This window comes from Orbicella faveolata, unplaced genomic scaffold (assembly GCF_042242905.1).
Source record: "Orbicella faveolata isolate gen_17 unplaced genomic scaffold, um_ofav_v1 contig_13, whole genome shotgun sequence".
NCBI classification, from domain to species: Eukaryota; Metazoa; Cnidaria; class Anthozoa; order Scleractinia; family Merulinidae; genus Orbicella; species Orbicella faveolata.
Genome location: NW_028301540.1, coordinates 10,805,001 through 10,831,703, shown reverse-complemented (window position 1 = coordinate 10,831,703; position 26,703 = coordinate 10,805,001). Strand labels below are relative to the sequence as shown.

General features: G+C 40.6%; 1 protein-coding gene and 3 pseudogenes across 2 annotated transcripts; 3 read left to right on the top strand and 1 right to left on the bottom strand.

The window, feature by feature from the left end:
* Positions 1-2,703: 2,703 nt before the first annotated feature.
* LOC149114960 (uncharacterized) lies at positions 2,704-5,460 on the top strand (annotated as a pseudogene).
* Positions 5,461-9,370: 3,910 nt separating this feature from the next.
* On the top strand, positions 9,371-12,652 carry LOC149114959 (uncharacterized; annotated as a pseudogene).
* On the top strand, positions 12,461-19,747 carry LOC149114958 (uncharacterized; annotated as a pseudogene). The gene is made up of 4 exons (XR_016205962.1): positions 12,461-12,722; positions 12,863-14,552; positions 15,406-15,620; positions 16,574-19,747. The product of XR_016205962.1 is annotated as an uncharacterized LOC149114958 (transcript).
* A 100-nt stretch (positions 19,748-19,847) lies between these two features.
* LOC149114957 (uncharacterized) lies at positions 19,848-20,688 on the bottom strand. Its single transcript, XM_089283823.1, has 2 exons — positions 20,435-20,688; positions 19,848-20,270 (listed from the first exon to the last, which is right to left on the bottom strand). The coding sequence occupies exons 1-2, from the start codon at positions 20,522-20,524 to the stop codon at positions 19,893-19,895; spliced, it is 468 nt and encodes a 155-aa protein (XP_089139949.1). The 5' UTR covers positions 20,525-20,688; the 3' UTR covers positions 19,848-19,892.
* Between the last annotated feature and the right edge of the window lie 6,015 nt (positions 20,689-26,703).

The following is a 26,703-nucleotide window of genomic DNA, read 5'->3' as shown; positions in this document are numbered from 1 at the left end:
AATATACCTTTTATCTACAATATTATTATATTTGTAGGAGTCCTGTGATAATCCTCTTGTGGAAAATGGCAGGGCAAGATTCAATGCAATAACCTGGTTTCTGAGTGAAAGGGTTGATGTAACAATTTCTTGTGAAATCTTCAGTACCCTCTTAAGAGCCACAATAATAAGGCTTATTTAACCAGTCTTATTCATAAATAAAAAGAGAAAATCACTCATTAACACTTCAAGCACTAATTTCCTCGCATGACAGCAACCTGGAGATGTCAAGAAAATATTCTGAATGAGTTACCTAGCCAGTTAACTTAAGAATGTTCAAAGGACAATATGAACGAAAACATCCACAAAGAAAAACCGCCTTAGAGAAAAAAAATTCATTGAGACCTTTAACCCATTGACTTCTGGAGCTTTTAGCCAAAAACGCTTTTTTTTGGACATTTTGGAGATTTTCAAGCTGGATATGGGCCAAATTAGCTCCAATCTACTCAAAAAGGCATTTGCAACATGACAGCATGCCTCTCTTTCCACTAGCATCGCGTTTTACGACACTTTTGCTTGAGCATGTGCCAAAATCAAAATTTTGAAATTTTTGGACAAGAAAGTAACCTACATCTTTAGGCTTTCAATTTTTTTTTTTCACCTTTCCCTTTTCTCCTTTTCTTTTCTTTTTGCTGCAGTGATTGACCTTCTAATGGGTTTGCTTCCAGTTTAAAACATTCTGAGAAAGCATCATCGAGACAGCCAATTTTTGCCATGGAGTAACCATGTGTAGTGGCAGGAAATTTTGCTCTGAGTTTTTCACTCAACTTTTTGAGCATTTTTGTGCATATCTCAGGCTCCATTGGGCTGATCACTCTGATCTGGGTATCATTGGAAAGATCTTTTCCTCCTGCAGAAGTTGAGCATAGATATGCCAATTTTGGTCAAAGGTGATGACGTCAGAAGTGGAAGAAAGGCCAAGGCTCGTCACAGCCAGTTGTGGCTGACACAGGAGTCAATGGGTTAACCCATTCACGCCCAAATGAAATTGCACGCAACCCATCCCTAAATTCCTGGCGATTTTTTAACTTTTCAGATTGAGCATGAGCACTAAAAATAAACCATATGCACAATAACCACAAACATATTTTTAAGAGACAGGTTTTTAATTTTTTAACTTTAGTGTTTTATAAATTTCATATTTTTAGTTCTATTAATTAGTATTAATCTTTGAGGTCCTTTTCGAAAACCACATGTACGTGAAAAAGTTTCCTCAATAAAGATTATTATTATTATTATTATAAGTTTCAAGACATAGTTCATTTTAAGTTGAATAGATGAAGGGCCAAAATATTGAAAAATATCACCAACAAGAACTCAACTTGATGTTTAAAACTGATAAAAAAAACGAGAAATTATACTATTTCTTTGCCACATGACAAAATGCCCAACAGAAGCCAAGAAAATGTAATTATGCAAAAATGAGTTATTATTAACTTCAGAGGACAAATTGATACCAAATACAACAGAATTTCCATTCTTGTACTATAATGGCTAACATTTGAGAAAACAAAGGAAAATTAACACAAAAGGCACATGAGTTTCTCCTGCCCACTTTTGCAGTCATTTTATCGTGGCGTTACCAATCCTTCCAAAAGTTGAATTGAACTTTGAAGTAATGTACATTACCATTTTTGTTTCTTAAGTGCAGGAAGCTGCATTAAGTCTGTGATCTGTATTCTAAACTCACTCGAAAATGCACCGATCATCATGCTCGCAGTGGTTGAAGGAAGGAAAAATTCTTCACCAGAAAGGTTTGAGGACTCTGTAATCCTTGATTTCCATTCTGAGGCCACCTAAACATAAAGTAATGATCCATGTAACAAGTAGGTAGGCACTTGGCAAAATCAATTTGAAGGTGAGAAATAATAATTTTTAATTAAATCCGTGCATCTGATTGGCTGATATCGCAAAATTGTAGAAAAAAACAATAAAAAGTGACCTGATGACCCGTTCTTGACCAGGTTCTTGTCTTCCATAAGCTACCAGTCTACACAGTTTTTTATCAGAAGTATACATCAAATGTCACAATTTATTTGATGGTTTACAGTTTCTTTCATGTTGAAAAGACGCCTGGTTGTGAACAATGTTCACTAGCAGTTGTTGCTGCCCGAAGCATTTCACGTGGGGTCATGGATCGGTTTGCGTGAAAGATTTGTATGCCCCAAGTTACATGGAGGCAAAAATTTGCGGTTTAGGCAAATGGAGCACCTCTAGCCATAAGGAAAGAAAAAGAAAGATCTGTAGGTTCTGTAGAGATAGAATTGAACTTGAAAGGAAATGTGCAGCACTCAAGGTAAGCCAAGTGCTAGTTTTGTGAATTTTTCTCAAGTTTTTGAAACTTTCATGACACCTACACGTTTTGATTTCTTATGCATTTGATGTTTTTCTATCTAGACTGTGGCAGATGAAGGTCGTGCTAAGAGCCAAGACGATGTTAATCTTTCTTCTGATCCCATTGAAACGGAAATCCATGATTCATTTGACGATACTTCTGATATCGGGAACAGCACCAATTTCAGGCGTGGAGAACATGTTCATCCAACATCACAACACAAAGCCGATCAAGCTTCCCAGTTTCTTGAAGTGTTTCAAACTCATCACGGGTAAGAGTCTGTTGGAGATAGAGGAAAAAGAGATTTGAGAGCTCAAATAATAGAAGAAATGGATAAGCTATTGGATAACTACACTTTCCTTGGATCGAAAGGAACTTGTTCAATCATGAAAGACATTCTAGCTAATCAGAAGATTGTAAATTTCCAGGTACTTTGCCAGTGAACAATGAGATCAGCAAAGATGACAAAATTCTACAATCTTTGGCTAAAGATTACTTGGCTTCAAAGGACAAAGAATATTCCAAATTGGTAAGAGCAAACAAAAGAAAAATTTCAGAGAAAATTTTAATTGGCGGCACTTTTAAAGGAAGTAACCTACAGGTGAACAGAGCCAAGTCCAGGATAGAAGCTGCCAGGTCAATTGGAAGAGTGCACAAGTCTGGAGATGAAAGACAGAGACTGCTATCCATCATGGCCCTCAATTTCCCACAGTCAATACTCCACTCATTTTCATTGCTCAAAGAAAACTATTACTACTGCTAGAGTTCACTGTTTTCTTTTCGGAAGAGGTGGCACCCCACAAGATAACCTTAAATTTACCAGACAGGCTGTAAGCTCCGAAACAATCCATGAATTCTACCAATTCATTAAACAAGACAACATCTCAAGGCCATCATCATGCAGAAGTGTCCTTGTCAGTGGCACAGAAACCCCTGTTTGCTATTGGCAGTATGATGTCAAGGATGTCATTTAGCAATACCAGTTCAATTTCCCAAATTAATGGTTTGAAAAGAACATATATTTACATGCACCTCCCAAAGAATTTTCGTATGAATTCAATGCTTGCTGGACTATGTAATCTGTGCAATGATTTTGGGCATTCAAACTTTGACTCACTACTTGCTCTATTGGATGACCTGAACTGCCAGAGTGTCTTGAACACTCCTCTTTCCAGCCTTACGATAACTGTAAAGTTCCAAGAAACCATGACGGTATCTATGCACTAATTCATTCAATTTCTGGGCCAGTTGTTCAAAGCCTGACTGACCCAGGATTAGTGAGAATTTCGATTTGAGTTTTGTAACTCTTCAGTGAGGTTTTCTGTTTAAATTGTTTGTCCTTTAGTGATTAATTTAAACAATCTCAAACCATCAAAAACGTAGGCAGTGAAAAGCATTTATATCTTTGAAAAATTAATACTTCAGTTAACTAAATCCTGGGATAGACGGTTAACCGGCTTTCAAACAACCCGGCCCATGTTTACATTCATTTGTATGATTCATGCAACCGGTTTGAGTGGCATGTGGCCACATTTCCCAGATATAGTACAAGTGTTGTACTTTTTCGGAAAATTTACCCAGCATCTAAGGCATTTGAAATATTGCAGAGGTTTCTCTCTTTTTTGCCATATTACCGTAAGTTTCAAATCTACTTAATGTTTTTTAGGCCATTGGTATTCTTAATAAGCGCAATTTGTGTTTTTGGTCCATTCATAATAGGCTCAGATCCTTCAGACGTGAATGTCAAAAGTGCCGAGAAAATAAATAATGTTGTTGCCAAACTGCAGACCGATAGTAGGCACAGGGGTTCATCTACTCTCAAGGTATTGTCATTAGAATTAATTGCATTTTTTGATGGGCTACTGGTTTAATTAGACTGTTTTGTGATATGAGAAGTTAGCCTACTTTTTGTCCAGACTCGTACGGTTCTGCACACTAATACTTGGTGTCCTTCAATGAATGAGGACCACCGTCATTGTGTTATTAGTAAATATCGCTGAAGCATTTTTATGGGAGGATCGATTCAGCGTACTCGGGAACTGAACATTAGACCTGTACTTAGTTCATATGGAAAACAAAGGTTTTTGTTGAACAAGAATATCAACTGATAAGTTATGATTTCGTTTTCTTCCCAAGGACAGAAAGTTTCATCAGTAAGCATCATCCAATCCTTCAGAAATACGAGTCTGACGAAAATGGCGATGCCTTTTGCAACAAGGATACCGGTGAAAGTCAAAGGTCTCTAAGGAAATGGTCCCGTGGTCTACTCCACTTTCTACGTGGAGGAGGTCATATTGAAAGACGGTGCCCTCTGTGTAAGTAATATTCATTGGCATGAGTATTTTATGAAGATGCCCCTTTATTTATAATTCAGATATCCTGGGGATTGCACCAGGAAAATTTTTGAACAAACTCTCGGTTACAGTGAGAACTGTTATTATTTCTTGACACTCTTATATTGAGCACTTATCTGGAGGAGAATTTACAAAATTAAAGCACGAGCGTACCTACAGAAGTAAAGAGTTAAACATTCCTTGCATTGCCATTCTAATTCAGTGTAAATCTTCTTGTTCCATTCATGAGTTCTTTGCTGTTTTTGACATTTCTGCAGCTCGGAAGGTCCTTACCAGGTCTTCCTGATCACACTGCAGTACCTTCTCAAAAGACTGGAAGGGATCCCCGAAAGCCAGTGGGGAGAGGTTATTGTTTCTTACGACAACATGTGTAACTTGGGTAAACTATGTGTTGCCAAAAGAGAGCCACATTTTCCCGAACCATACAATTTAATGTGGTTCAAGGTGCAAAAAATTGTGGATAGATTACACATGAAGAACCATAAACACCCACTGTGTAAGATTAAATACGGGAGCAATGACCTCAAGGAAAAGTCACCTCAACACGCCTGTGGCAGAACAGACCTTTATTTGGGCAGGTAGATTCAAGAAGATAATGTGCGCTATGCCGAAACGAAGATTCCTGTTTTTCTACCTCAGGATGGTCATCCCTAGGAACAGGTATACTACTGTGTTATCAAGAAAAGAGTGCCTGAATTTCCAGCCGTACATGGGAAAAGTAAAGTACAGTAAACTAGAACTTTTTAAAAAAAGGATTAAAGGGTTAGCCAATCCCCACATTTCACAATTATTTTTTAAACAAGAAATTATTTTTTAAAAGAAAAATAAAAGGGGTAGCCACTCCTTACATTTCACGCCTTTTGGGTGGGACATACCAATTTGTACTCTGGAAGCGGAATTGAATGCTTTCTCTTTGACAGTTGTGTACGAAAAGAGCAGGGTGTTAGTCAGTTGTTAATGCTTTGGTGGTTGATTGACAACTGGGGTGTGAGATTAGCCAGTCAGGATCTTTTTAGGATTTCAGGCCAAGCTGGGGGTGGAAGGAAGTCTGCAACCAAGTAAAGATGCTCTCCAAACTTGTAAAGCGATCATCTCTCATGTTAGTCAACGGTTTTTTTGTGCGAACAGGCAGACAGTTTTTTTCCCTTTGAAATTTGACAGCAAGTTTTTAGGGCCTGATTACATGGCCAATTTCAGCCCGGCTTCTGAAACAAATCCCCCTAAAATCAAATTGTCGATTACATGGAGAGGGATTCAGCCCGGGCTAAAAATCCTAGCCCGGTTTTTTCAAACTGGGCTAGGATTTTCAGCCTGGCCAAACAGGCCTGAAAATCTGAAAAAATCTCCTGTAATCGAAATGGAATTTCAGCCCGGGCTGAAAAGTGAGCTTGGACATTTCAGTGATTTTGTTTTCCAGGAAACAAGATGGCTGCCGCTACAAAGGAGAAGCGATTTCAATGGAATAAAGGAGGTAAAATAGAGAATCTTATTCATTGCCTCGCAAATTTCAAAGCTCAGATGGAGTATAAGAACATCGACTTCAATGCAGACAAGGTTAAACAATACGAGGTTGTCAGAGAAGCCATGGCTCGCATTTATGAAGAAGAACCGACTTTCTTCGGGCCGCCTGTTATTACACCAATGCCAGCACCTGTGGACCAGGTCGATGAAGGGGAGATGGCTGAAATTCAGAGAAGACAGAAGATCGATAAGGAGTCAATAAAGAAGGGCTACACTCGCGTTCAAGAAAAGTTGAAGGAAATAAGGCAGAATTTTGCCAGTGCAGTTACCAGTGGATCTCGAAGTGGAAGGCGAAAAATCGTATTGGAGTTTTTTGATCAGCTAAAGCAGATCTGGGGTGGAAGTCCATCTACTGAGTCCCATTCCCGTGGGGTAAGTACAGATGATTTTACTGATTCGAATGAAAACAAGATTACATTAGATACACAATTAGCAAGAGATGATGCTGACGGTGAGGAGCTTGAAAGATCAAGTTCCAGCCACTCTGAAAGAGATAACGTGTTAAGCTCTGACGGTGAAAGTCCCAGTGGCAGTGATGGAAAAAAGAGCTGCAAGGGGAAAAAAAGGGCCTCTTCCAATCCTGTACCAAAATTAATTGACAATAAAAGGAAACATCTGGAGCGTCAACTGAGTGCATCACAGAGAGATCAGCTATTAATAAATGAATCAAAAGAGGACTCTCAGTTCAAGAAAGATATAACCGAGGCAATTCGGCAGTCCAACGAGACTTTTGCTCAGTCAATGCAACAGATGAGCATGTCAATGCTACAGGTAGCCCAGGGGTTTACTCAGTCAATTGAAGTTCTTGCCAGAGCAATGGTCAACAAACCCAGCCAGTCGCAATACCAATATCCCCCTTACCTACCTGCTGATATGTGACAGTGAACGGGAAAACGTACCTTAATGGAGAACTCTAATGAAACTGCATCATTCCATCACATACTCTTTCCTTATTGCTGGTCACACCAAGTTTGCTCCGGACCGTTCTTTCGGATTGATAAAGAAAGCCTTCAAAGTCATGTACGTTTCGTCGCTCTACGAATTTGCGCGACTGGTAGAGACCTCCAGCACTACTGGACTTAACAAAGCACAACTTGTTGGCACGCACGACGGGCGAGTGGTTGTTCCTGTGTACGACTGGAGTACATTTCTCAGGCAATACTTCAAAAAGTTGCTGAACATTAAGAAGTTCCATCATTTTCAGTTTTCAAACGAAAACCCTGGCATGGTCTTCTACAAAGAATTTGTTTCTAGCCCAGAACATTCGTTTATGTTGTTGAAGAATAATGCTATTCTTCCGCCACCTTCGATCCTTCCTGACGTAGTCAATCCAGAAGGCTGACCGAGGAACGCAGGAACTATCTTTTCCGCGAAATCAGACAGTTTTGTAAATCAGGAACGGAAGATATCGTAGCTCCGGCTCCATGAAATTAAGTTACAACAGCCCATGCAGGAAAACAATAGAACAATTAGATTTCTTTATCTTCCTGTTTGCATTATTTACATGTCTCGCAGTAGAAAAGGTTTAAGTTAGGAAATGGATTACTCATCGAATCTTGTATTTGAAAGATTTTACGAATTAGTGTTTGTTGTATAAATATTTCTTTACATACGAACGAAAACATGTAAACAGGTTTTTAGTCGTATTTAAAATAAAAATTGGAGTTGCATTCTGTTGTCATAGTTTCCTGCTTCAAAGAGATTTGCAGCATACTTCACACTTTTCACACCGTATCAAATGTTGCTTACCAACTTAGAATAGAATAGAATAGAATGGAAAGCCTTAATTTTAACGCGATAAGTCTTAAAGCTGAAAGCTTGTGGGGTCGTGTATAACACAAAAGAAAAACCTAAAAACAATTTAATAATAAGTAAAAATTAATTCGTCATGTCTACGTAGATTTTACGTTTGGGCTTGAAATAGAGGTTCGTTTTTAAAATCGACTTCAGGCAGTATGGTCGAAGCAATCACCACACACAACGTTAATTAATGCTGCCACTTCTGGTCTACGCAAAAACAACTTTCTCTTTTGTAAGACTCGAACCTACTCTTCTCTTAAGCCTACCCTGACTATTTTTAGTTTTTGAAACGTCATGAAGTACATATTAATTTTATTTGAAGTTTGTGTCACTTCAAGACACCAAAATATAAAACAAACAAACTGGAAGTTGCTGTCATGACAGAATGCCGCACCAAAAATTAACAAAACAACAAAAATAGGTTTATCCAACCGGAAGCGCGTGGGTCTCAATCCCGCCGTTTACTTCGTATCGACTTAACTAGATCTAGGTCCTCGAGGATGGGTGTTTTTGTAAACTGACACAGTTTAATTTGTTTTCGGATGAAAATGGTATCCGGTCACTTCACCCCATGGCCATTTCGCCCCCAGTCACCTTGCCCCAACCAAAAGTCAGTTCGCTCCATAGTCGAAGTCAATTGTAACCTTGTAGAGTATGAACAGCATGTAAAAACCTTTTTGTTAAACATGTTCGTAGTCAAAGGACTTAAAAAGCGACTGAGATCTTGGCGTAGTTAAAGTGCGATTGCTTCTAAATATCTTTGTTTAATTACGCGCATTGTTTAGCATTCACCTGTTGCACTTTCATAGCAACAAAGTCAAACAAAGTCCGTTGATCGATTGATGGCCGATCGAATGTGAAAAACTTTGAAAACCATCCATGGCTTGACCCTCGTTGTTTAGTGAACTGCCCTCAAAACCTTTTTTTATTGAGTGTAAATGTATTTGATTTATTGCACGTGTAGTTTCTATTCATGAAGACTGTATTGTTGTTTTCTTGCCACACGTACCCATGTGTAATGTGTGAACTTATGTTAATTCAAGGTGAGACTTTTTTTCTTCCGGCACTGCACGCCGACCTTTCAAAGACTTGTTGATTTGAAAATTCGAAATATGACCTTAACCTCAACTTTTTGAGCTATCTTAAAAAATTATTTTGTTTGGGGCGAAGGGACCGTGAACCATCACCACCATGAAAATTGTTGTTGTTTGTTTTTGTTTGATGCCATAATCAGTGCTAATAATTACTATTATTTAAACTTACGATGACGAGAGCGTGCTGAATTCAAGACATTGAGTGGAGCAACGAAAACCTGTTAGAGATGTCCAGCTTGGAAGAAGAGAGCATTGAGCCGCCAAGGAAGGTGACGCGGCCCGATAAGGTAGCTACCATTATGATATCACTTAATTATTATTATTAATTCGCACCCGTAAACCCGCCGCAGTTACGCAGTTAAGCCAGTTATCACTTTCAAGCTATTGATTTCAACACGCTCAATTAAGGCCGGTTTACTTGCTACAATTTGTCGACCCGATGTGGCTCTAGCAAATTTACTCTCTGCAATTTGACGGCCCGATTTTCTTTTCCTTATTTGAAATACGACGATGAAAATCAGCTCGATTTCAGAAATCAGTTGCACTGCAAATTTTTAATAAATCTAAAATGTCATTGTGCGGGACTTGTAAGTGAAAAAAACTCTTCTAATTACTGATTGATTACTTCATAGAGGTAAATTGTTAGTAACCTGCGGGAAAAAGAACGCCTAATTGCAGTTTCATTGAAAGAAGCTGTTTATACTGAGAATTAATCTCATTGCTAAATGAGATTAAGATGGCTTACCACAGTTTTTCTGAGACTCAGTAGCGCATGCTATGATTGCCTGCCAGACGTCAGTATTAATCGTGCGTGCAAAATGACGCAAGTAACCCTAAGAAGAAACGAAAACCACTTCAGCACTTGAAGAAATTGAAATTTTCAGTTTATTTGTAAGAGTGAATCACGTTTAGAGCCAAAATTTAAAAAAATATTTAAGACAGATTTTGAGCTATTTTTGATTTCACATTTTCTTAGTTTACGAAAAATCTTTCTCATAGATTTTTATTCTACTTTGCATGAAACATTTTTCAAAAGAGTTAGAAGTTGGCTGTTATAATCCATCAAAACTATAGTAAGCCACCTTCAAAGCGACTTAGCATTCTGACTGAATCGTAACCTGGAATTTAGATGGGGGAAGGTGTAAGTTGTCGCAATCAATATGTTGGCAATAGTTTTGATAAATTGCATCTTCTTGATTTCTAGAGGAAACCTGGAGCGGAAAAATCTTTGACAACGGGTCGGAGTCAGCCATCAACCCCTAAAGTCAGCCCTCAGTCAACCCCTGAAGTCAGCCTTCGGTCAGCCGAAAAAGATCCATACCAGACGTTTTTGGTGGAACAACAAAATAGGGACGGGAAGTGGTCTGCTAACCGCGAAGCTTCCAGAGTTAAGAAAACAAATGTTACTTCTGATGAGACCCGCGACGAGATCAGCGTCTTAAAGCAGCAACTTCAAGCAAAAGACCGAGAGTGCGCTCTGCTGAGGGACCAGCTCCGGGGTCAGGAAAGACTCTGTAAGGTAAATACATGCATTAGTAATGTTTCAGCAAGTAACGTTCTAACTCGGTTCAATTCTGGAAAATGCTGACTGCCAGGGCTGTTTGTTTGTATGTACATATGTAAAATATATTTTACCTTTTTTTTGCAGATGATGGAAAGATTCGAAGATTCGCTCGCCGCAATGGAGGGAAACATGGCACAGAGATTGTCAAGGATTGAGAAGCGACTAGAATCCTTAAAGACCGTGGTAAGTGTTCTTCTTCTTTAGTACGCATGTGTTTGCGTGGCTCTACTCACGGTCTCGTTTTAACATACCGTAATTTCTCTTCTCGCTCAACAAACTATAAGAAAGAGAGTGTTATCGCAGTGGCTATTCACGTCATACGGCGTCCATTCGTAGGAAAGGCGGAAGATTTCATTGAATTTCTCAGGTGTAATTAGTGATTCCTAGAAATCCAACATTATATTTCCCTTGATAAGAACAAAGCAATTCTAGTAAGCGCTAGCTAGCGTTGTTTCTTTGGGGCAAATTTATCCCGAAATCCTGTTCGTAAATTTTCATCGTAAAGTGTTCCCTCGCTTCGTAATTTGGTAAATCTGAGTAACAAAGGTTGCGTGACAGTCGCCGTTCGGGTCCCATACAGAAAATCAGTGTTGTATTTCTTCATATTATTTTTATAATTTTTTTCATTCTGCTCTTTTTTCACAGTATCCAAGCCCACTAAACATAGACCCGTTATCAGTCAGTTTGTCTGCGAGTGTTCCGCCACTTCATGACCTGTCGACGATTGATATAGACACTTTTGAAAGTTTGAGCGCCGAAGTCAACGCTAGCTTTTCGGTGCATTCATCCGCTCCTGCTGCTCCTGCTGCTTCTACACTGGAAACTTCTGCTGCTCCTACACTGGAAACTTCTGCTTCTCCTACACTGGAAACTCCTGCTGCTCCTACACCAGCAACTCTTGGCAGGACCATCAGTTCCAACAGTGCCGTAGACAGCACCGTTGAAATCCCAGTTGCAGAAGGCGTTATTCGGACATGTGTAACCCCAAGGAAAGTACATCGGGTTCGGGAAGCACTCCAAAAAGAAGTAAACAGGCACAGATGTGCAGTTACCCTTCTTTTTCACGAAGGAAGAAATCATGAACAGTAACACCGATGGTTCTCACGGCAAACAATGCCTGGACAGCAATAAGTTAAATTCATTAAAAGTTTTAGTTTTTAGCCAGTTTCCTGTAGAATCGGAAAAGGATAAGCATAAACAGTGGGCATTTATGAAAACCAAAATAAATGCCAGGTGTCGCGCTATTAAGTATGCAAATACCACGCGGGCACAGTAACGAATAAGTGAAAGCACCTGTTGTAAGCATTTTAGTTTTCCTAGAAAACTGCCCGTAGTTTTTATTTTTCTCAGTTTAGGGGCAATGTTTGTAAGTCAATAAGAATGCATTTTAAGTAACGCATCGCGTAAGAAGGAAAGAGGCGGTGCGCAACGCATGAGCAGTAGTGACCCCCTTTAATTGAATTAATTAATTAATTTCTGCTTCTCTTATTGGCTCAAAGCTTTATTTCTCCGATTTTCTAACGAAGACTGTCGATTTTAGCCGAAGTATCTTCCTTTTATGGTATAGAATCTATTGTTCTACTAGTCGGTGAAGTTTCGAAAGATTGGAATGTGCGGAAGTTAGGTTTTCGGAAGTTACCGAAGTCAGTTCAACTAGACCGCCATCTTTGATCGATGATATCCACGGCTTTCTCTCAAAAAATCTCGCTTGTCGATATTGTAAATAGGTAGATATTGAATATAGTATAAATAGTGTATATAGTTTTCATTCTTTATTTCGTTTCTTCTTCTGGCTGTCGTTTTGTCTGCGAATGGTGTTTGTTGGTAAATGTGCGTGTGTCAAACACGACACGTGGCATCACGGAGATATTTCTCCGGACAGTTTGCGTGTTGTGGCTCCAGATGAAGTTCGCTTCTGCGACTACGACTCTGCTAAAAACAAAAATAGGAAGAGGAAAATCTGCCTGGCATGCCGAGGAAAAATTGTGCTGGAAAAAAAGTGTAGCAAGTTAGAGGTAAGCGAATCATTGCACATTACTGAACGATGAAGTCGAAATATTTTGAAGTAATTTTGAGCATACATTACATTGAGCTTAGCAGTCTGCAATAAATGAAATAGCGAGAAATTAATTTTCTCCTTGTTGGTTCTGTTTAGGAAGAAAGAGCCAGTCCAACTGTTTGCCTTGATGATTCTGCCCCGGGAAATAATTTTGACGATTTCATTGTTGACATTCCACCATTTGACGACAGCATTGACAATCCAAGTTCTTGTATGGTGCCTTCAGAATCCAAGCAAGTCCAGGTTCCAGATCTACCGCTGAGGCCTTACAAGAATGCTGAAAAAAGAACTCAGCAAGAAATGAGGGCTAAAACGATTGATCTTCTGGCAGATTCTGCTAATAAATTTGTTCACCTCAAGAGTGAGGACATTCCTCACTTTATCAGCGATTTGGTCCTCAGTGGAAAGTGGAAGGGAACATTTGGTGAAGTTTGCCAGACAAAGCCTGACACTGATGATTTTTTCCTGCGTAAACTCGCAGCTGAATATCGCAGCTGCAAAGACAGAGCTGAAAACAAAGCTATCCGTTTGAATTCTGGTAAACAGAAGCAGAGAGTACTGATTGGGGGCAGTTTGAAAGGCAGTAGAATCTCCTTCAGTGGCATGACCTCAGACATCTTCAAGTCCCGTGTTGAGGCAGCACAAGATCTAGGCAGGATTCGAAGCTATCCTGATGAGAAAAGACGGCTTCTGTCAATTGTTGCCATGGACTTTTCCTATTCCACCTTGCAGCGATATTTCCAGTGTTCCTCAAAAACCATAACAGCAGCAAAGGTGCATTGCATACTTTTTGGTCGTGGAGGTGTTCCATCAGACAAGTACAAGTTCACCCGCCAATGTGTCAGTGTGCAAGTACTTGAGGAATTAACTGGATTTCTCTATCGAGATGATGTTTCACGGGCATCGTCATGCCGTAGTGTTATGGTGGAGGGTGAGGAGACAGCAGTCAGGTACTGGCAAGATACAATCAAGGGACTTGTAGACCAGTACCTCCTGGAATTCCCCAATGGAGTCAAGAGGACATATATTTACACCCACCTGCCCAACAATTTCCGTATGGACACGATGCTGGCAGGTTTGTGTAACCTTTGTGACGATTTTGGCCACAGTAATTTTGATGAACTGTGTTCACTTATTGACGAGGTATCTTCAATGTGTCCAGTCCTGAACGCATCATCCATGATAAAAGATGTGCGTATTTATCAGAAATTTTTGAAAACCAAGTTTTCGAAACTGGCACAAAAACATTCACCCTGTCTTGAACTGTGCATGTCATATGCATTTGATGCCTGTTCAGAAGACCATAAAGCAATGTGTGCAGATATTTCTCCCTTCTGTACTATGTACAGCTCTCTATTAAGAGAGATTGAAATGCTTCCAGATGCTTGCAAAACAGAGCTGAAGCCAAGGTTAACAGAGCTGTATGGAGTACATTATGACTATTTGTCACATTTACTACGAACAAAACATCAGGGTGACTACTACCAGTTTGTTTTGAAGAATTTGAAGCCTGGAGAGTGTGTCATGATAATTGATTACAAAATGAAACTTGAACTAGGAAAGCGAAGCAGAGAAATCCAGAGGGACTGGTATGGGAAGAGAGGTATTTCTTTGCATGGATGTTACGTAATTGAAAAAGTCTCAGATAATGAGAAGAGCAGTGAAGTTTTTGACTTGTGGTCAGAGGACACCAAACAGGATGCCTTTTTTACCCAGAGTGCATTGGATGTGTGCTTTACCTGGCTAGAAAGAACCTTTCCGGGCTTTGCTGTGTACCTCTTTTCTGGTATGAAAGTTTACTTTTAATTCATAAACATGTTCTTATCACTTCTTATCCAGGCTACTGTTTACAAAAATCATAATTTCCAAACATAATTAACCCAGGTGTCATTAATTGCTCATCCTTATTCAAATGTGGACAGGCTTATTTTCATGATGGAAATAGGACTGTTTATTCAATGATGCTCAACGTATCTGTGATGTTTTTATTTTGCATAAATTTGATACTGCTTGCCTAAGATTTTATACTTTCTTGTCCTCATACTCTGCTAGTATAAATTTAGTTGAAACATAGGCACTGTGTAGAAAAGTGGGGAAAGGGGTGATCATTTGCCAAGGAGGGCTTAATTTCTGGGGTGCTATCATGATTAAGGACACACTTTCAATATGCAAGTTATTGTTGTACCTATTTATAACAGTAAGTGACTACACTTGCTGCTAGTTGTTCAGGACTATTTTATCCTCCTTTGTCAACATATGCTCAATGCAAACTCTTTTAACACAAACTGTGGTTGGTGACATTGTTTACATCCCTCATTTTTTCAAAAATCACATTGAATTTAAGAGAATGTATGAAAAGCACCAAGGAGAATTTGGATTCTCATCTTACTTGTAGCTCTCCTCACTTCATAAAGGTAAATGTTATAAGTAACAGGCCAAGTTTTTACACTGAAGAGCAGATTTAGGGGGAATCACAATGTAAATTCTTGGTCTTGAAGGGATCTCACAACATGATTACTGTATATGTCAAATAAGGTTGGGGATATGAAAATTCTCTAGAGGTCACTTGTTCAAGATAATATGAATATTTCTATGCTGACTTCTTCATGTTTCTCTTACTTGTCTTCTTCTATCTACAGACAATGGTCCCCATTACCACAATACTGCTGTTCTGGCCTACCTTTGTGAGGTGAACGAGGTATTCAACCTGAATCTTTTGGAATACAACAACTTTGAAGCTGGGGAAGGGAAAACTGCTCTTGATACCCACTTCGCACACAGCCACAAGATTGTGCGTTATGTCCGTCTTGGCAATGATTTGGAGACTGGCGAGGAGCTGGGGCAGCTTGTGCAGGTAAATATATAATGTGTATTTGCTTAATTTTAACTTTTGTATGTTACAGCTGTTTTCATATTCCTGATGAATATGTAGATGTAGATGAAGAGAGTTTATCATTTTATAATGTAATGATTTTAAAAGCACCCAGGGCAGTGGACCTGGAAGAGAATCGTTTGTTGAAGACAAAGAAAAACATTTGTAACATCAACAACCTTGTGCATGTATTTGAAGTAAAATAAAAAATACTACTAAAGTCTGTATACGAGCTAAGTGGCCCATCAGGCCAGAGCTTATCCCGGTTTCTGTAGCATGAAGCGACTAGGAGTATTTCTACTCCCCCTGGATGGGATGCTAGTCCATCACAGGGTTACCCCCAGCATTAAGTTCGCCGGTACCCATTTATTCACCTGGGTAGAGAGAGGCAGTGTGAGAGTAAAGTGTCTTGTATACAACATACTATTTGTACACAACGCAATGTCCCTGGCCAGGGCTCGGACCCGGACCACTTGATCTGGAGATGAGCGTACTAACCATGAGGCCACTGTCCCTCCCATGTATTTGAAGCAAGGTGATTATCACATTTCTGGTCTGCTACTCTAGCTGTAAACACTCAAGTGAGTTGGGGACAATTTGTTTGAAATTCAAGTTCTTAGCACAATCTTAACTATGCTTACATCTTGCACACTGTAACTGTATCAGTTTGCAGTTAGCATCAAAAGTTGAAATGAATGTTGAAATATGCTTTGATCATGCCACCAAGACAGTGCAGGATCTTATACTAAAATGCTTTACACCTTTGTAGGATAGAGTAGAGCTAAATGTAGAGGCAGACTGTGTGCTGCTAACTTGTTGGGGGAGGGTGATCCATAATTATTTTTATGTGCTAGTGTCATTGCACAGCAAACATAGTAGATCAATTAGTGCTGACGTGTGAGTAATTTCTTTTTATAACTATTTTTCACCTACAGAGCATGAAAAATGTTTCCTGTTTTCAGTTGTCCATTGATAGAAGCAAAGCTCCCAAGAAAATGGGGACCTTCAAAGACATTTCCTTGTTTGGAAACTTTGTATTTCCTTTGGAAGGGGAATATGCAGGAGGAGTAATAGCACGTTCATTGGCTGGTACTGGAAAACTTTCAAAGAAGACCAAAGAACATCTTAGGAAAGTTTCATCAAGGTGTTCACCTTTGGCTGGGTCAACAGGTGCATCTGTGTCCTCTGAATTACCACAAGGCAGTGATGAGCAGCTTCATAGCACCTCTTCCCAAGGTGATGTGTACAGCATACGGTTCATAAATCATGCTCCTGAACCAATACAGTTCCCATCGCTACTTGATACCAATAGGATCCTGACACTTTATCTGCCTGCAAAGGGGTTTGGGCTAAAGAGGAACTCTGGCAAGAGGGTGGTTTTCTCACTTGCTCAAAAGGAGATAATGATCTCCTTTTACAACCGACAAGCATCAACTGGTGTCAGAGCAGACCTGAAAGCCGTAATTGCTTGTATGTGAGAACAGGGTTTGGAGGTCCTTAAAGAGACACAAATTCGTAGCTGGTGGAGTACGTATCATCAAAAGAGGAAAAGATCTGTTGGTGTCTTGCAGGAGGAAGCAGCTCAATTACAAGGCCTCCACCCATCGCAACACTCGGTTCTGCAACAGCAACCAGTCGCCATGTCACAACAACAGCCTATTCCTGTAACACAAGTGTCTGCTCCTGCCACCCAGTCACAACAGCAGCCCATTCCTGTCACACAAGTGTTTGCTCCTGTCATCATGTCACAACAGCAGCCTTTTTCTGTAACACAAGTGTCTGCCCCTGTCACTGTGTCACAACAGCAGCCTATTCCTGTAACACAAGTGTCTGCTCCTGTCATCATGTTACAACAGCAGCCTGTTCCTGTAACACAAGTGTCTACCCCTGTCACTGTGTCACAACAGCAACCTGTTCCTGTAACACAAGTGTCTGCCCCTATCACTGTGTCACAACAGCAGCCTATACCTGTAACACAAGTGTCTGCTCCTGTCATCATGTCACAACAGCAGTCTTTTCACCCACAAGGTTCTACTCCCGTTAACCGAATGTTACAGCAGTCACCAGTACTTCAACAGCAGTCAGTCTATGTCCTACCTCAGACAGGACCATGTGAGAATGTTATGGTTGGCAAAACAGTAACTGGCCTTACTGATGTTCTTGTTCTTCAGTGGAGTTTCCCGTCTGACTTTTGTCAGTCATCTATCGCAGCAAGATGTGGAAACAATGCCTGTACATTCATAGCTTTGTACTTTGGTTACCTCTATTTTCAGGACAACTTACTACCACCACATGGCAGTGTTCTCTCAATGGAGTGGAAGTACGCATTGTACAAGGCAATGAAAAGAGGTAATGAAATACATGATGAACTTTTTGAAGGAGAGGGAGTGGATGTGTCAGTGGAAGATGCTGTAAGTATGGCTGGAATGGAATGCTTTGTGAACTCCATAGGCGAGAGCATTGATGTTTTTGGCCAGGACTGTGAAGATCAGCTGGCATCAGTGTTTGACACATTAGCCTCGACTCTACAATCAAGGTGTAACGCAGTTGTTACCACAGGCAGAACCATGCTTCTCATCATCAACCAAGATGGTTCATGCATGATTGTTGACTCCCACAAGCATCAAAATAATGGAGCTGTAATAGCTTACTGCCCTTCAAATTCTGCTAACTCTTTAGCAAAATGGCTGACAGCAATGTTGCAAGAGACTTGGCAATGTACTTTAAGAGTTTGTTCAGTTACACCAATTTCCTATATCACATCATAGGATGTTTACTCGTCGCATAATTTTTAGTATTTTCAATTTAGTGCTGTAGAGTCAAAACCAAAGTATTAGCTGTGGCCAATCATAACACATGCAGACATTGACAGAAGTGAATGAATGGCAAAAAGGTTGAGAAAGCAACTATTAATGATAGGTTTATATTTTCCTTCCAATTGGCTAACCAATCACAGTGAGACATCGAGCAACATTGAAGCAATTGCTACAGCATGTTACAAAATGTGATGATGTGATGATTTTTAGAGTAGTGGGGCAAACAGAACTGCTACCCTGGTCAGTGCTATCTTGGTTTCTATGATTTTCCATATTGTTCCTCTTAATTTCATTGGAAATGCACTGGGTCTGGTAAATGTGGCTTTATGGTTATTTAATCACTGCAGATGCGGGCAAGTTACACGGTGGCAATAATAACTAAGTAGGTATAATCACAGAGGATGTATTGTTCTAATATACTACAAAATCGTGGTAGCTAATAACATGTGTCATGTTGAACAATCTGAATTGCACGCTTGTCAAGTGGACTCTGAACATAACAAGCATTTGACTACTTTTCTAACCAAATGTCCGGAAAATATTGCTTGTAACAACAAGGAATGTCAAAGTATTTCAAATTTTCGGAAATAGTGTATTTCAGTGTTCCTTGTTTTGATATTTATATGTAATGACAATACAACCATGTAATTATAAGGGCCCAATGATTGAACATGTTTGTGGCCAGCCTTGTGTATAATATGTTCTAATTTTTTGTTTAGCTAAAAAAAAAAACACTGGAACAAGATAACTTTTGCTCCAGGCAAAGGGCTAAAAATATTTCTTTTGATTTACAACAAAATTATTCTAACTACCAATATATGACATTTTGAACACTATGAATTATGTCAAGTGGACTGATGTTGCATCTCTGGTTTATACTAATAATTACTGAATAAGCAATAACTGCTGAAATTATTTCTGTACTTGTAAATTTACTTTGGTGAAAAGTTGGGTAAATGCGTTATCTCTGGAGTCATTACACGGGGAAACTGATTCATATGTGGCAAGGTTGTTCCTTAAGCGTACACATGAAGGTTGTTGCAGCAACAAATCCCTGCTACTAATCCCTTCAATTACATTAAGACAAATTTGAACTTGTGACCAAAGGCGTTGACAAAATTCAATGGGCAGTTCAAATGAAGGGTCTAACAAATCTGGCAATATTTTGAGATAATCGTTATAAATCCTTTATGATCCTAACCAAGATTTGCCAAAGGGAATATTGCCAACATAAAATAACCTTTGTTTTTTGTCATAGCTAAATTTATTCTAATAAAATGCATATAAACGGAAGTCATATCTACTAATCAACATTTTCCAGAATTTGACTGAAAATATCTATTTTATTGACTACTCTGCTTGGAACTGTTAAGGTTTTATCTGGAGAATTTTGTTATTGCCATTCTCTAGCTGCAGTTCGGGGTAGTCCATTTGACTTTCAAGGGTGGGAGAGGGAGGGGGCCAAACTAAGGTCCCTGATCATACAGGCTAAAACAAAACGTATTTGGTTGTACGAGAACAACTCATGCAGTTCGTCCCGTATTGCGCGCAACTTGGGGTCTTCGCCTTTCTCAATGCAGCTCTTGATTCTTTCAAAATTTTCTTCAGTCACCTGAAGAACTTCCGCCAGTCGCACGTGGTCCATAGGCGCTCCCGCGGCAAAAGCATCAATTCCATAGACCTCGGCTGTAGCTTCAGCAACCTTCAAAATTTTGGCGATAGTTTTGAAGTCTTTGCCGCTTCTAAACTGCTGCACTGTCCTTATCTTTCCATTTGACTGCACGTTCTTGCCGTACAAGTAAATTAGACGGGCTTTCTACAAAACAAAACACAAACACAGCCAGGTGGTTACGAGAAACACTAAAAATGCTTTTACATAAGAACAAATGCAATACAACGATCGTTAAATATTTGATGGTCATAGCTGTACTCTATTTTCATTGGATGTCAACTCTTACAAAGAAAGGATTTTTTGCTTACCGATGTTATGAGTTTCGCTCTCTTGGAGCCATCGGAATGATTGTCTTCCCCCGCTGATGCTGATGCCAAGGTACGTTTTCTACAAAACATAGGAAATCCTCGTACATAGAATTGTCTAGAATTGAATTAATTGTTAATTCAACATTTTCTTACCGGTCAGCCATTTTTTCTCATCAAAAACAGCCTTGAATGGGAGGATTTCTCAGTCAGTGTCTTTGTTTCGGACGTGATCAGTCACCGTGAACGCAAACTCTGTCCCGCCGTGCACGTGTTTTTCTCGCAGATTCCCCATGAAGTTGTGGATCTTGTTTCAAAAGATGTGACAAAATGCAGGCATACCTAGCATCAATTTACTGTATCTGCCAGACAAGTAAGCTACATGTTGTTTTTGAACTGCTTCTGCACATTCGATTTTCTCGATAATTCGCACACTAGCGTAGCATACCAAACAATTGACTCAAGTCTTTTTTCGTGCCAAAAGTCTTTCTCGAAATTTACCGTTTTAAGTTTTCGATTTGAATTTCGCGCTAAATGAGTTTTCAGCCAATCGAAGTCAAATGATTAATTGGATCAGGCTGGATACTCAAACGGTTCCCGCTTCACCCTCTCCATTGTTTTCTCGGTAGCTGTTATCCGAACCATTACTTAATAAAATTAGTAGATCATTTTTGAAATTGAAGGACTTCATTCATAGTTATAATTTTCAAATAAAGTGCTACGAACTAAAAAACTAAAGTAGAATAATTATTTGGTTTCAATTCACAAAGTGCGCGGGTTCAAAAATTTGCATAAAGTTGTTTACATATTCTAAGACGTGAGAAACGGCCATATTCCGGCAGAAAGTTTGATGAATATCTTGATAGACTGTTCTCTGACTCTGAATCAGAAGAAACCAATTTTAAACTACATGTATGTGACAAAAACAACTTTATCGGATGGAACCAGCGCCAACAAAATGCCTGTCGCTTCGAGACTAGCTTCGTGACCTCAAAAGGTACTGCTTTTTGCATGCATGCTCTGTGAAGAAAACCTAATCTCTCGCGAATCCACAGCTGGATAAAACAGTTACTTTTACAAAACTCTAGGCAAAGTCATTATGTAAAAATTAGTACAAGCAACAAATTCATTTGAGTAAAACAAAACATGTTAATCCCGACTGGCGAGTTAAATTGTTTACACACGGGTCTAGCGACGTTAGATTCGCGTCCCACATGATAATATAGGACTCGAATTCTGAGTTCTGTCTCGATAAGGAAGTGATAGTTTACATCACTGAGTTTTGTTTTCAATGCTCACTGTGGAAATAATTTTATTAATGTTTGTCTTGTCGACGACTGATGAAATCGGCACTTTGTGATTCCTTTTTTCTAAAAATCGTGAGTGTAAGACTAATAATGTTTTGGCATGATTATGTGTTTCTAACATCGGACTGAAAGCTACGCTATTCATTTGTTAGAAGTCTTTAGATGTAAACCGTTAGACAACCGTTAAACGTCCTAAGATGTAAACCGTTAGACAACCATTAAACCTTTTTAGATGTAGACCGTTAGACAACCATTAAACGGCTCCAGTCATCCGTTAGAACAATGTGCGCAACTGTTAGAACGGTTTCTTCATCCGAAAGTGAAGAATGATCATCACAGTAAATTTTCCAAATTTAAGCAATTGGAAAGAAGCCTGAAAAAATCAGGGCTTCAACGGGATCCATGACCTCCGCGATACCGGTGCGATGCTCTACCAACTGAGCTATGAAGCCACACATTGGGAGCGAGGTCAATTTATTGAGTTCATATCTTCCCGTGAGGAGTGAAATGATGTGAAGTTTATATGAAATAATTCATATATGAACTGCGGTTGTAGATGAAAGTGAAGATTAATCATCGCAGTAAATTTTCCAAATTTAAGCAATTGGAAAGAAGAAGCCTGAAAAAATCAGAGCCAAGCATGTTATTGAAAACAACTTCTTCATTTGTAACACATGTCTGGTACTCCTTCATCCAGAAAGGTGTTAAGGGATAGGCTGGGTCTCCCATCAAATAGTTAGGAATAGCCTCATATCCAGGTAGTAGGGTAATGAAGGTTTTGGGAAGTTTTCCAGTTTTCATTTTGTGGTTGATGCTGAAATTTGCAAACACTTTGGCATCATGTACAGATCCAGGCCATTTGCACTCAACATCCATGAAGTACCCTTTACTATCACATATAGCCTAAATGTTGAGGGAGAAATACTGCTTATTATTATTATTATTATTATTATTATTATTATTATTTGGCATCCTCGTCTCGGAGAGGTGATGGTCAGCGCATCAATGTCGACAGGCTCTTGAGTGACTCAAAAGCCCGATTCTTGAGTGGCAGTCTTTCTTGCAGCTGGTACAGATGTAGTTGGTGGCCTCACGAACTGATACTTGTCGTTCCTTTCTCACTGCCCGCTGGATTGTCGCCTCGGCCCTAATGCCAGGCGGCGCGGTCTTGCGCGAGGACCTCCCAGGTATTGGGATTGAATTCAGTGAGTCGCAGGTTACGCTTGCAAACATCCTTAAAGCAAAGGAGTGGTTGGCCCACGCGTCAGGCGCCCTGCCCCAGTTCCCCATAGAGGACTTGCCTTGGCAAGCGATCGGGTTCCATACAGTGAACATGACCGAGCCACCGTAAGCGTCTTTGGATGAGTAGTGTAGGGATGCTCGGCATGTCGGCTCATTGAAGAACATTGGTGTTGGAGACTCTGTCCTGCCATTTGATCTGAAGGAGACGCTGAAGGCAGCGGAGGTGGAACCCGTTGAGCCGCTTCTCTTGTCTGGTGTATGTGGGCCACGACTCACTTCCATAAAGGAGAGTGGAAAGGACACAAGATCGGTAGACTTGCAGCTTGGTCCTCTCGCTTAACAGGTCTTTAATCCACACTCTCTTGTTGAGTTTGGCCATAACGCCAGCTGCCTTGGCGATCCTTGAACTGATCTCGACATCTAGCAACACCTTGCTTGACACTGTTGACTCTAGGTAAGTGAGAGTCCACGACCTCCAGTTCAGTGTTGTTGATGGTAATGACGGCAGTTGTCTCTGCATCTTGGGCTAGGATGTTTGTCTTCTTTAGACTGACGGTAAGGTCGAACTCCTTGCAGGCGTGAGACAGCTTATCAACCAAGCGTTGAAGGCCTGCCTCGCTGTGGGATGCCAGGGCAGCATCATCCGCAAACAACAGCTCACGTATGAGCACTTTAAGAGTCTTGGTTTAGGTGCGGAGCCTGGCAATGTTGAAAAGCTTGCCATCTGACCTCGTCCGAATGTATACACCCTCCGAGCAATCGGCAAAGGCGTAGTGGAGTAACATCGAGAAGAAAATCCCGAACAGGGTTGGCGCCAAAATGCAGCCCTGCTTCACTCCACTGCTGACTGGGAAGGCATCCCAGGTGGCTCCATCAAAGCAGACGGTGCTCTGCATGTCCTTGTGGAAGGCGGTGATGAGGGCGAGGAGTTTTGGTGGGCAGCCGATCTTCTGAAGGATTTGGAAGAGCCCACTACGACTGACCAGGTCAAAGGCTTTTGTCAGGTCCACAAAAGCGAGGAACAATGGCGGCTTCTGCTCACGACACTTCTCCTGCATGTGGCAGAGGGAGAAGATCATATCTACTGTGGATCTGCCAGCTCTGAAGCCACACTGGGACTCTGGATAAACTCGCGAAGCAAGACTCTGCAGGCAACCCAGTGCGACACGTGCAAAGACTTTGCCTACAATGCTGAGGAGTGAAATGCCACGATAGTTATTACAATCGCTTCGGTCACCCTTGTTTTTGTAAAGGGTGACTATACTAGCATCTCTCATGTCTTGTGGGATGTGTCCTTTCTCCCAGCAATGGCAGAGGAGCTCGTGAAGTGGCTGGAGGATGGAAGGTTTGCCATGCTTTAGAACTTCTGCTGGTATGCTATCCAAGTCTGGCGCCTTGCCCCAGGCAAGGTTGTCAATGGCTTTGCTGAACTCCTCTAGTGTGGGCATCTCGTCTAGCTCCTCCATGGCTGGAAGTCCGGGCAAGGCATCAAGGGCAGCGTCTGTCACGATGTTCTGGGTCGAGTAGAGCTCGAGATAGTGCTCAACCCAATGCTGCAGCTGCTTGCTCTGATCGGTGATGACTTTGCCAGACTTTGCTTTGAGTGGTCCTGTTTTGACGCTCGTGGGGCCGGTGACCGTCTTGATTCCCTTGTACATCCCTTTGGCGTAGCTACAGTCGGCGGCTGTCTGGATCTTGGCGCACAGGTTCTGCCAGTACACGTTAGCACAGCGGTGGGCGGTCTACTGGGCTTTGCTCTTAGCTACTCTGAGTTATAACAAAAATAATCTTGCGAGTTTTGGGGAGACCCTTAAGAGGTATCTGTGTGTCACCAATGCAACCATACGCCTGGGTCATTCCAAATTTTATCTCAAACTCTGAAACTTTTCTTCGCATTTCTCGAGTGTTCCTTGGTAAGTGTAAGTACTTTGGTCTCAGTATCATATTGATCGTCTCGCACACTGAGTGTATGTGCTTGGACGCTCTACACTGATGAATTCCGAAGGCATTCGCTGTTATCCACAGAGACCCCGTGTCTTCAAGATAATAAAGAGTTATTGCTAGATGTTTCTCCGTACTCAGGGCCCTGCGATTTGGGAAGTCTGGGTTTGGAGCAAGAAAGGGGCACAGTTCGTCTGATAGTTCACGGAAACACTCTTTAAACATGCGAAAATTTTTCTTCCAACACCAATCTGGAACATCTTCCCCTATCATATTTTGCCACCATTGGTCCGTGCATCCATTTATAACCCAGACCGACCTGTGCTTTCAACGAACTCGGCAAGCTTGGAGATTTCTTCTCTTTCTTTGCAAATACGTCTTTCTAGCTGAGAGATATGCAGCCAAAGACAGGTTTTGCTTCAGTTCCATCATCTTGTAGGCTGTTACCATCCCAAAAAGTTGAAAATTGAGCACCGCCAAAAGGCCAAACTGTGAGAGAAACAATGCACCTATTTTCACGATTCGTGTTCTCGGCGCCATTTTGATTCTCCTGAGACTGTTCGCGCGCAATTTCATATTTGGCGCTGAGGCTAATATTTCAGCCCGGGCTGAAGTTCGTCATGTAATTGCAACAAAATTTCAGCCCGGGCTAAAATTCGCCATGTAATCGGGCCCTTAACCAGTGTTTTTATGGCCTGGGGCCTGTTTCTCGAAAGACCCGGTAAATTATCGGACCCGGTAAGTCACCTGGTAACTCCCCGTAAACTTTTCGGGTGTTTCTCGAAGCTCTCATTATTTTCGATCCCGTTATCATCCCGATATTTTCCATGTAATTTGCCCGGTAATTTATGGGAGGTTGTGACCTCGCATAAAGTTACCGGGAAATCGCAAATGTTGCAACACCAAACAAAATGGCGGCCAGAGGTGGAATTTTTGGTTTGGCGAGAAGATCTCGGTCTTACAATACTAGACCCATACTTGCCGACATGGCTGACTGTGAAGTTTTGGAAAGATTTCGGCTTTTGCGAGCGCATATACAGTGGCTGGTGGACGAACTTGGGGAGGAATTGGAGAGGAATACAGCGAGAAGCTGCCCGCTATCTCCGGAAACTCGGTTATATCTAGTACTATTGTTAGTGTTGTCTTTTACATGTTTGAAAAGCACGTGTTTGCAATTGCATTTAAGCACTATATAAATTTAAAACTATTACTATTTTCTCGTTGTTTAAAATTATCAACCAAGGGCGAAAGAAAAAAAAAATCCTGACAGTAAACACAGTAGCCGCCGCACATTAAGATGTAATTATTACCTCGAAATGGCTTCCTGTTAAGCATCAAATTGGGTGTCTGTCACGTAAACCTAACCCCACAGTGAGCTGCAAGCTATACTAGTTTCTTTGTTGGAATTTGCCGAGTTTCCGTAACAAGGAGGTAGTTAGAAATCAGACAAGCTACGCAGAAAAAAATGTGAATAAAATATAGCGGTCGCGAAGAGAGACTCATATGTATCCGCAGTCCGCGAAATAGACAAAAGGTGTTTCCTACATGAGTCAGATTTCAAAAGTATAACAAGTACACTGTACTCACGATAGGTAGTTCAACGAGAACAAAGAACTTAAAAATCATCTCCCTCTTCGCAAAATAGTTTCACTTGAATTTCACTTGATCAACTTGTTTTAAAATATAAAGTCGATTTGGGATCTGTAGAAATTTTGCTTCGAAACGATTAAATCGCGCCAGTTGAACTTTGGCTATTCAGTTTTAAAACGTGTACGAGTTCCT

Excerpts from the sequence above, each read along its gene's own strand:
- LOC149114957 (XM_089283823.1), bottom strand. The coding sequence starts at position 20,524 with ATGTTTTGTAGAAAACGTACCTTGGCATCAGCATCAGCGGGGGAAGAC. Across the intron at positions 20,271-20,434 it reads GAGCGAAACTCATAACATCG|AAAGCCCGTCTAATTTACTT; the intron begins GTAAGCAAAAAA and ends TTTGTTTTGTAG.